Genomic DNA, 11,774 nt, shown 5'->3' on the forward strand with positions numbered 1-11,774 from the left:
ATCCCTAACCCTAACCGTCCACGGCAGCCTGCAAGCAATACACAGGATGCAACTATACATCTACCACTGGCGTGAATATCCAGCCGGCGGCGTGCAGGACATAGCGGAGGTCCGGGATCCGCGGAGAGGAGGTGGGATGGCAGCTGTCAAGTCGGCTGTGAGCGGGGAGATGGAACCGCAGCCTGGACCGGGAAGCGGGGAGAGCAGGCTTAAGTTGGAAAGAGCAGCATGTGGGTGCTTAGCGGCGGACAGCAAACAGCAGGAGGGGGGATTACAGAGGCGGCCACCAAAGTCCAGGCATGGGGAGCTGTTTTAAGAGCCGGGAGGCCAGATGCTGCGTGGGGGAGCTGTATTAACATGCGGGGAACCGGCTGCGAGGGCCACTGTTCACAGCAGGGGAGCCGAGTGTGGAGACCAGTATTAACACCTGGGGAGCCAGCAGGGGAGAACGTCAGTGGTGGGACGGGATAGGAGCACTATTAACACCCAGGAAAGGGGGGCGGGAACAGGATAATTTAACTGAGCTCCAAGGACCTGATGTCGAGCCTTCTCTGCAGCCAATGAGCTTCTGGGGGCGTTACTAGGCAGTCAGTCTTGTCTCCACCAGGACTTCCTGGTGGCATTAAGATACACTAATACCAACATGGCCAACAGTAGAAGCACCTCACCCAGACTATAAGTTATAAGGGGTACTAAAGTCCACCTTTTTAAGAGTCCCATTTATCAATGAGAAGGCAAGGTGAGGAGACCAACTAGCCCAGCTGGTGGCATGTTAACCTTTGCTGGACCCCAGTATTAAAAGGAGCTTGCAGTCAAATGCTCCCCGCCTTATACACCCAATGGGCATACATTCTAACAATGGCTCACCGATCGTCAGCACTTCCCCCTAGAAGCACCGCTTCTGGAGTGCAGTTCCCCACTTCACTCCAAAAAGTCTCATCTACTTTTGTCCTGCTGATTGGGGGATCCACAGGTGCCTCCAAGCAGGCTGCCAAGCAATAGTTGTCATGATCAGCTCAGCTTTTATATGGCATTGTACAGACATTGGCTTAGTATAGTCCAAGTAACATATTGATGGCTTTTTTGAAGCAAAGTGACACAAGTAGGGCAGTGGATCTTAAGCTATTGATTTCAGCAAATGTAATTTAGATATGTATGTAGAAATCAGGCTTTCATGTTTAAAAATGGTAAACTAATATCTGTTGATAGTGAGCAAAAATCAATAATTAAGTGCTAGACAAACTTTACATGGTCTTTTGATCTTGAAGAATGACAATTAACCTCGCTCAACCTTCAGGTGTCACTGTGGAAGTCCAAGCTAGCCAAGTAGAGTCAGTAAGTTGGCTGAATCATTGTACCAGGTATCAATGAGGGCTTCTTCTTACCTGTGGAATACATATTGTACTTGTATGGGTGCTTCTAGATTGACATGTCCCCTTAGCCCAATTGGAAAATGCAAAAAGAGAAAATGCATAAATGGTTAGATACCACAATGCAGAGAAGGATGCCACCTGAGGCGTAGTACTCACCTTACCTCATGGATGATGCACAGTAATGTCTTACGTGTTGAAAGGAGTTCAACAGGACTTGTACTATTGATGACCTATCCTGAGGATAAGTCATTAATAGTTGATTAGTAAGGGTTCTACTCTGGATCCCTGCTGATCCGCTGATCACTGGGTCAACTGTCAATTTGGACAGCACTGGAAGCACATAGAGCTGTCAACACTGCAGTGACCCAGTTTGGTACACCAGGCTCAGCTCATACTGGATTCTGTGCTTGCAGTACCAAACTGGGCATTTTCAATATGGACAGCACTATCTGCTTAAGCACTGTTCGAGAGGCAGAAACCTGGGAATCAACTATTGAGGAGTTATCCTGATGAAGGTCATCAAGACTAAAGCTACTGCAGAACCCCAGATGGACATACACATTAGATAGAATAAGGTTGATGGTTGAGCAACCTTTGAATGAACAATTGTCTTGGGAATGATCTCTTCGCCGATACAGCATAAGACTTTTTAGTCAATATCATAGGATGGTAGAGTTAGAAGGAACCTCCAGGGTCTTCTCATTCAACACCCTGCTCAGTGCAGGATTCAACCATTCAAACTGGCCACATATGTTCAATGATATCGGGTGATGGAAGAACAATATTTCTATAAAGTTTCTTTCAAGGAAAGATTGTTCATGAAATAAAGATCTTGTCATATACATTTTAGCAGGACCTTCTGATCGTCTGCTATGTATGTGGGCCACCCAGTGGATTTCAACTTGCCCAAACCATTTGTTCTCAGGGAGATAAGCCACCTCCAGATGTGTCTGACAGCGACATGCTCCCTTCTTACCATTCACAACACATTGACAATCGAATGAACCCAGCATGCATGTCTCTGGAGGAATAGGGAGGTTGCTGTCAGCCGATCATGTATATGGCCAGCTTAAAAGCCAAAGATCAGTAGTTTATAGCATGAAACATTCGAACACAGCTGACTTCTTTTTGGACAATTACAATATTGTCCAGAGGCGTAACTTGAAGCTTCTGGGCCCCAATGCAAAACCTGGAACGTGGCCCCCAATTATAATGCTTTATTCATAGTACTGGGCTTCCTATATGGAGAAGAGAGGCCTTATGGGCCCCCCAAGGCTCCTGGGCCCGGGTGCCACAGCATCCCCTGCATCTTCTATAGTTAGGCCCCTGAATGTGTCATTGATCCGCTAACATTATTGTTCATTGCTAAAAAGATTTTCCTGGAACTGAAAAAAATTCTAATGGTCAGGGAATGTACTGAAATAGAAAAATAAGTCATACTTACCTAAGATTTTGGGACTAAATTATGACTTGGGCCCTGAAGGGTGTAGGTTACCTGCAGTGGTTCCTTTCTGCCATCCCTCCAATTTGCAGCTTCTAGGTCCTGTTGTTGGCCATCTAAGATTGCCTATGCAATCCTCAGACTACCTATTTCCCAATAGTGCATTAGTAGTTTTAGACTGGCAATGCCCTGTAACTGCTCTCAGATTGGCCAGAGCTGCTCACGTCATCAGCAATGACCAATCATAGAGCAGTACACTATGTGCATTAAGTAGTTAGAAAACTGCTGCAAACACTTTGAACGGCCAAAAACAGAGTCTGGTGGATCAGAGGGGTGGTAGCGAACAACAACTGGGGCAGAACTTTTCCCAAAACTGGGGGATCACTTTCAGTGGCCTCCCGGTACAACTAACGTTGATTACAATGAGTGATTTCAACCATAAGAAATATTCATTGGGTGAAATTTAGATGGGTTTTACAGGATTGAGAAGAAAACTCCGTTCATTGTGCACATGACCAATCAGCCAGTCGAAGCTTTCTAGGGTCATGTGCCGTTCATGCCATTATCACTGCTGAAGCCTGCGATTGGCTGAGTGGCCATGTGTGCAATGAATGGCACAGACCACAGCAACTTCTTACAGGATTGAAGGGTCAGGGATCGAGGCTCCTAAACTGGACCAGGAGACAATTTAAAGGTAACATCCATGTTTTTACAATGCAATCCATGATAAACCTAATGAGATTTCCTTACCACCAACTGGTTCTGTAATTCGTGTCCCGGTACTTTTACAATCTGCTTTTGCAGTTTTCCTGCACTGTATTAAAATGAGTTGAGTCAGATATCTCCCTGATGGCCGCCCATGCTGATTTCCCATCTAAGCTGTAATCCCGCGCCGTAGTAAACCCTCCCCGCCCCTCAGCTCTCCCTTACTTGCTGGGACTTCAGCGGCGTACTGCGCATGCGCCTTGAGGATCGTTACTCCATAGTCACCTGACATCGGAGCAGTGGGAGTAACGATCCTCAAGGCACAACTGGTAAAGGAGGGCTGAGGGTTTGCTACAGCGCCTGTGCGGGATTACAGCAAAGAAAGGAAATCAGTGTGCATGCCAATAAAGAATCGGGGTGCCTTGTGTGGCTGGGAAAGAAAAATCTGAGTCTTTGTAGCTCATTCGAATACAGTGCGGAAAAACGTCAAAAGCAGATTGTAAGGGCATCGGGACACGAATCACAAATCCAAATAGCGATATGGAAATCTCATTAGCAGCCGTTAAAGGTTTATCATGGATTATGTTATAATAACGTGATGACAGGTTCCCTTTAAGGAGGTGAGTAGGGCTTGTTTTTGTTAAATTCCCCGCCCATTAGACTTTTTTTGGTCCTGAAAATCCCATTTAAATTCCCCCCCAAAGCGTTCTTTATTACCAAAATCATCCATTTTCATGAACTTTAGTCTACTCTAAATGAGCATCTTTTAGGTTGGCCAATAGGGCAAACTCCATGAAATAATGAACTTGATTAATAAGTTGATGAACATTGAATATTCTTCTAAGCAGACCAACTTTAGTAGCGAAGGGGACCGATTTAGGATATTGAGTTAATATAGCATACAATATGGAGGTGATATGGGAAAACTATGTCTGCACAACTCCGTTTTGTATGAAATGTCTGACAATTCGACCATTAATACCCTGTAAAAGTGAAAAATGATTCCTTCATAACACGTAAGATGCTTGTAAAATGGCCTCTATCAACTTGTGTAGGCAATGAAAATAAGACAATTGTACAACAAAACCCAATGTGAACTATGCAGTCGTGCAAAGTGTCGATAGTGAAGCCATATCCTTGAGTGCAAAATGCTATACTATGCCTGTAAATGTTATATTGCCCATAATTCACTATTGCCTGGCTGAGTGAGCCGGACATACCCAGGATCCTGGTGGCTCCATGCTCTGCTGGAAAAATAAGAGCTGTCAGTGAAAGCCTACTACAGGGTTGTACAACCTTTTGCCATCTCTGGGTCACATTGGAAGAAGAAGAGTTTTCTTAGGCCAATCCTATAATACACAAACGTATGATTTCTAACGGTGGTTTGTCACGTGACGCCAACACTTCATTCGGGACTCAAATAGTGGGTGATGGAATAATGGTAGCTTTGTTTAAGTAAACTGGAAGTGCACAGATTTACTTAAGCTTTGAATTCCACAGAAACACAACAGTAGTCGTGCAGTAATTTTGGCAGAGATTAAGATGTGGTAATGAGATGACAATCAGCGGCGGCAAGCTCTGATTGGCTGAGACAGTAAATGAAGGGCTGTGATTGGGCATCAAGCCAGCACCGACAACCAATCACAGCACTCTATTGCTGGAGGCGGGATTCTCAAACCTGGCCTATGGCAATAGACTTGTGAGCACAGGGGAAGCCCGCATCAGCGGCAGAGACCAGCGGCCGCAACCTGGACCGCAGCGGCTAGGTGAGTATTACTTTCTTTATTTCTCTATCTAGCCTAGCTGGAACTGAATTACGGGGTAGGGCTTCTATTGCAAGCCCTCCCCCTGAAAATCGGTGAGCGGTAAACGCTGCTAACAAAGCGGCACCAAGTGTTGCTGAAACCGCTGCCCATTCATTTCAATGGGCGACGCAGGGCTGAAAACGCACAAAAATAGAACATGCATCGCTGTCAAAGCGCAGCGTTGGAAGGCGCTGCGTTTTCAGCCTTGTGTGAGCAGCCACATTGAAATGAATGGGAGCCTTGTACAGCGTTTAGTGCTGGGCTGAAAAGGCAGCGCTAAATGCTGTACAAAACGCCCTGTGTGAGGGAGGCCTTAGCTGGTTGGAAAATGCAATTCCCATAAAAAGGGGTTAATTTACTTAGCACAAGGAGACCACATCATTGATAAATATGAAGTATCCCATAAACTGATGAATTGGGCAGTTGAATGAGCAGTTATGTAATCTTGACACCATGATGATTGGCACCAGGGTCATGTGATGGTCATTTTTGCTTATAATGGTGGTCAAGGCAGCTATGGGCCCCAAAATTGAAAACTGTTTATAGCTTTTGTGATAATATAACTTTGTGAGATTCCTGCACTGCAGTAGAAATCATTGGCAGATTTCATGCGACCTTTATATTGATTTCAGTTACTCATGTGACTCACATAGCATGACCATTGTTATGGGAGGAGGATGCTAAGCTGACCTGTTACACCAGGGCCCATGAGTCTTTAGCTATGCATATGGAATCTGCTCTGCTATTACAATCTCTCATAATTAAGAAAAGCAGCAGCAGTATGGAAGACATTTTACAGCAGTACTGAGCAGTGTAGATGTGATTTCAGCAGCTGTGAGACATCAAAACACTATTAGCTGCAGCACTATCACTCGGTGTGTCTCTCTGCTTCAACCTTACTGAATTTCCTCTCTCCCTCTCCATAAATGTCCATGGGCAACATGTAATCTGATCTGTTAGTGAGTTGATAGGCTATCTCAACTCTCAAGACCCATTTTGCAGTGAATTCAGAGTGAGCGAGCAGCTTAAGTGGAAGGGACAAATAAAGAAGATGGATAAGTGGAGAAAGAAGCTTTTGCTAATGAGATATATTACAAGGTTTCTTATATTCACCTATACTACTAGTTTATGCTAAGTTTGTTGAAAGCTCAGGGAAAGTTTAAAGAGGGCAGATAATCCCAACTGAAGAGGTATTAGAATAGAGTAGGCGGCTTTTGAGGCCTTGTGAATTGATTTTTTTTAAGCTTGTGCTTCCATTTAGGCCTAATTATAGGGTTAGGTCACCAAGCCTGTTCACATTAGCCTATTGAGGGGTATATTGACTAATGCTGGTGCCGAATCACTGAATCAAAATGAAAACCACTCCCTGCTTCCTTCAGCCAATCCATGAGATCCCACAGCATTGCACAATTTGATCAACACTTTTATAAGAAGAGAATCAGTATAACTTGTAATTCATTAATTAATGTGTCGGAGTCCAATGGTTGATCCTTCCCCGTATCAGCATGCATAGAAATAGGTGTCAATCACTGATAAAACTGCCCACTGGACCCTTAACCCTTTCCAATCCAATTTGCATGCTGGTTTTCCTAGGGGTCTTACTCTTTTTCTGCCATTATACAATGGCGCTATCTGCTGGCTAAAGCCAGTACTGCAAGAGGTGACACATTGGATAGGCTCCGACAGCAGAGAGGCTGGCAATATACAATAAGAGTACCCCAACGGACGTCTTCCAACATCAAAGCTGTACACCCTTAAATCAGAATGTCTTCAGACGTCAGACAGTGGATTGGAAAGGGTTAAAGGGGTTTACTAGAATTTTAAGTTTTCCCCTATCTACTGGATAGTGGATAGTTTGCTGATCTGTGGGGTCTCACCGCTGAGACCCCCAACGTTCTTGAGAATGGGACTCCCGATTCTCACTCTCCTGTTGCTGCTGGAGTTGCTTCTTACCCCGCAGTGACGTCACTCTGAATGGAGCGCTGCTCATACAGGCACGATCAACTCTCCATTAGTTCAATAGGGCTGATGGAAATACCCAAGTGGGTGCTGCTTGGGTATCTCGGCAGTCCCATTAAAGGTAAATGGAGTGTTGGGGCGCTTACGTGACCAGAACATCATTCAGTCCCCTCCTTGCCATTGAGGCTGCAGTAACTCTGCCGCAAGGAGGACGGTGGACGTGAAATCCCCATTTTTGAGATTGGCAGGGGTCTCAGCAGTGAGACCCCACAATCAGTATATCCTGTGTTTGGTGGATAACTTGAATTTCTGGTACAACCCCATTAGGCCCAGAATTAGTATACGGGACAGTGCCGGCAGCACTGTGACTTCTGGGTTCTTGGATGGGTTATTTAAGTATGATTTGGGGTGAAATTGTAGACCTAATGTTACATGTCTCTATTGTTCTCTTTTAGGTAAGACAAGAACAAAAGACAAATACCGTGTTGTATACACAGATCATCAGCGTCTTGAGTTGGAGAAAGAATTTCACTACAGCCGCTACATTACAATACGCAGGAAAGCAGAGTTGGCAGCCACATTGTCACTAACGGAGCGACAGGTAAGACACTTCCTCCATAGCCTTTATGAAGAACACTTTGCAATCTCTCCAGTGTTCGCAGCATGTAGCATGTTTTAAAGGGGTTTTCCATTTAATATTTTGTACCTCTGTCTAACCATTGGAGCCCCTATCAATCATGAGAACAGGGGTTCCAAGTTGCCCCAGTAGGTAGTGGTGGTGAGGCATGAACCCCACCACTCTATTCATCTTCATGGCACTAGCGAAGAGAAGCCAAGTAAAGCGCTCAACGATTTCACTGGCATTCCCAAAGAGGCAAATGGAACAGCAGTTCATATGTTTGACCACTAGTCCATTGATATGGAGGGACATGGGGCCTACGTTCTTGTGATCAGTGGAAGTCCTAGAAGTCAGATCCTCCATATCAGACACTTATTCCTTATCCTGTGGATAGGGAATAAGTTTTTATATTGGGACAAGCTCTTTAAAAACTATCCTCAGAATATGTCATCAATATGTGGTCGGTGAGGGTCCACTGCTTGGGACCCTATCAATCAATTGATTAAAATGCCTTTGGTACTCAGTAGAGCAGCGCTGCCCCTTTACTGCATACCAGACACAGCTCCGTACATTTCATAGTGGCTGGGCTTGGTATAACAGCTCAATCCCATTCACTTGCCATGGGACCAATAAAAGTGACATCACAGGCCTAAGAAGAGGCTACCACAGTCACGGCGCCATGGCCTCTTTAATCCGTTGATCGGCAGGGGTCCTGGGTGGTTGGCCCCCACTGATTGGATATTGATGACCTATTCTGAATATCTTAATTCAAAAAACTAATTTAAGGGCAAGAGTTATGAGCATTGTACTTATATCTGTCATCTACTGACCATCTGGATGTGTCTTACCCTAAAGGTAAAAATTTGGTTCCAGAACCGAAGAGCAAAAGAAAGAAAAGTAAATAAGAAGAAGATGCAGCAGCAGAGTCAACAGGCCACCACCACCACACCTACACCCCCCATTGTGGGCACCACCGCAGGGATGGCAGGCATTTGTAGCAGCAGTAGTAGCAACAGTAACATGGTTTCACCAACAGCACTAACTATCAAAGAAGAATATCTCTCATGAAGTCTTCAGACCTTCAGGCACTAGGACCACAGAAAAGGCCCTTATCTAAGTGTGATCCGGAAATATGGGCTTCTAAGGAAATACATAAATGGCCCTCACGCGTTTCGCTGCCTGGACTTTTTCCTTTCATCGGGAACTGGTGATAGAAGTTTCTCCCCAACACAAAGGAGATGTGATCTGTGCCCGCTGCTGGACTAGATCTGCCATGTGGTTGTCCTATTGTGTATTTAAAGAAGAAGGAACATGCGATCTACAGCTGGAGTTTTTTATCATGTACATTTGTTTTTAGGTTTTTTTTTCTGCAAATATATTGTAAATTTTCTTAAATTTTCTTCCTACTTTAGAGCCTGTGATAAAAGTCACAGGACCTAATTGTTCAGGACAGGCTCTATAAATGTAGGGTCAGTGTCACAATATGTATGTTTTATCATTTAGTACATTTCTTATTGCTCTTTTATGCAGGTAAAAGTTTGCACAAAATTTATTCATTATTCTTAATGATAGAATAAAAAGTAACAGACGTAACTTCTGCACTCACTTTTGATACACTTCTGCTGGGAAGGGTTTATGTGCGTTCAATTACGGCCATTTAGCTTCAAAGCTAGATAGAGTTAGGTCCATATATCTCCTGAAAACATGGATTTACCTGGACTATGACGACTTTTGTTGCCAAGGTCTGAAGAAGACAGTGAAAAAGATTTAGGGGAAATAGGCCTATAGATTTGATATACAGGGGGCTTATAAAAAAAGATACTGCCCTCTCTATATGTCTCTGCACAGTGACAGTGATTACTGGTGATATTGTCTTTGATTGGCGTTGTTCACTTTCCTTTTTCTGCCCCCTCTGTGACCACACTTAGTAATAGTGCCTCCTCTGTGGCCCCACTTACTAATAGTGCCCCCTCTGTGGCCCCACTTAGTAATAGTGCCTTCTCTGTGGCCCCGCTTAGTAATAGTGCCCCCTCTGTGGCCCCACTTAGTAATAGTGCCCCCTCTGTGGCCTCACTTAGTAATAGTTCCCCCTCTGTGGCCTCACTTAGTAATAGTTCCCCCTCTGTGGCCTCACTTAGTAATAGTGCCTCCTCTGTGGCCCACTTTGTAATAGTGCCTCCTCTGTGGCCTCACTTAGTAATAGTGCCTCCTCTGTGCCCCCACTTAGTAATAGTGCCTCCTCTGTGGCCCCACTTAGTAATAGTGCCTCCTCTGTGGCCCCACTTAGTAATAGTGCCCCCTCTGTGGCCACAATTAATAATAGTGCCCCCTCTCACTTAGTAATAGTGCCCCCTCTGTGGCCTCACTTAGTAATAGTGCCCCCTCTGTGGCCCCACTTAGTAATAGTGCCTCCTCTGTGGCCCCACTTAGTAATAGTGCCCCCTCTGTGGCCACAATTAATAATAGTGCCCCCTCTCACTTAGTAATAGTGCCCCCTCTGTGGCCTCACTTAGTAATAGTGCCTTCTCTGTGGCCCCGCTTAGTAATAGTGCCCCCTCTGTGGCCCCACTTAGTAATAGTGCCCCCTCTGTGGCCTCACTTAGTAATAGTTCCCCCTCTGTGGCCTCACTTAGTAATAGTTCCCCCTCTGTGGCCTCACTTAGTAATAGTGCCTCCTCTGTGGCCCACTTTGTAATAGTGCCTCCTCTGTGGCCTCACTTAGTAATAGTGCCTCCTCTGTGCCCCCACTTAGTAATAGTGCCTCCTCTGTGGCCCCACTTAGTAATAGTGCCTCCTCTGTGGCCCCACTTAGTAATAGTGCCCCCTCTGTGGCCACAATTAATAATAGTGCCCCCTCTCACTTAGTAATAGTGCCCCCTCTGTGGCCTCACTTAGTAATAGTGCCCCCTCTGTGGCCTCACTTAGTAATAGTGCTATAGAGTTAGGTCTATATATCTCCTGAAAACATGGATTTACCTGGACTATGACGACATTTGTTGCCAAGGTCTGAAGAAGACAGTGAAAAAGATTTAAGGGAAATAGTCCTATAGATTTGATATACAGAGGGCTTATAAAAAAGATACTGCCCTCTCTACATGTCTCTGCACAGTGACAGTGATTACAGCTGATATCTTCTCTGATTGGCATTGCTCACTTTCCCTTTTCTGCCCACCTCTGTGGCCTCACTTAGTAATAGTGCCTCCTCTGTGGCCCACTTACTAATAGTGCCCCCTCTGTGGCCCCACTTAGTAATAGTGCCTTCTCTGTGGCCCCGCTTAGTAATAGTGCCCCCTCTGTGGCCCCACTTAGTAATAGTGCCCCCTCTGTAGCCACAATTAATAATAGTGCCCCCTCTGTGGCCTCACTTAGTAATAGTGCCCCCTCTGTGGCCTCACTTAGTAATAGTTCCCCCTCTGTGGCCTCACTTAGTAATAGTTCCCCCTCTGTGGCCCACTTTGTAATAGTGCCTCCTCTGTGGCCTCACTTAGTAATAGTGCCTCCTCTGTGCCCCCACTTAGTAATAGTGCCTCCTCTGTGGCCCCACTTAGTAATAGTGCCTCCTCTGTGGCCCCACTTAGTAATAGTGCCCCCTCTGTGGCCACAATTAATAATAGTGCCCCCTCTCACTTAGTAATAGTGCCCCCTCTGTGGCCTCACTTAGTAATAGTGCCCCCTCTGTGGCCTCACTTAGTAATAGTGCTCCCTCTGTGGCCTCACTTAGTAATAGTGCCTCCTCTGTGGCCCCGCTTTGTAATAGTGCCTCCTCTGTGGCCTCACTTAGTAATAGTGCCCCCTCTGTGGCCTCACTTAGTAATAGTGCCCCCTCTGTGGCCTCACTTAGTAATAGTGCTCCCTCTGTGGCCTCACTTAGT

General features: G+C 45.4%; 1 protein-coding gene across 1 annotated transcript in view; it reads left to right on the plus strand.

Annotated features, from left to right (window-relative positions):
• CDX1 (caudal type homeobox 1) overlaps positions 1-9,106 on the plus strand; it is a 46,499-nt gene extending 37,393 nt beyond the window's left edge. The window contains exons 2-3 of the mRNA XM_066590388.1: positions 7,739-7,884; positions 8,758-9,106. Of these exons, the coding sequence (XP_066446485.1) occupies positions 7,739-7,884; positions 8,758-8,970 (359 nt within the window). The 3' untranslated portion in view covers positions 8,971-9,106. The remainder of the gene's footprint in view (positions 1-7,738; positions 7,885-8,757) is intronic.
• Positions 9,107-11,774: the final 2,668 nt, after the last annotated feature.

The sequence above is a fragment of the Eleutherodactylus coqui genome, chromosome 2 (genome assembly GCF_035609145.1).
Source record: "Eleutherodactylus coqui strain aEleCoq1 chromosome 2, aEleCoq1.hap1, whole genome shotgun sequence".
NCBI classification, from domain to species: domain Eukaryota; kingdom Metazoa; phylum Chordata; class Amphibia; order Anura; family Eleutherodactylidae; genus Eleutherodactylus; species Eleutherodactylus coqui.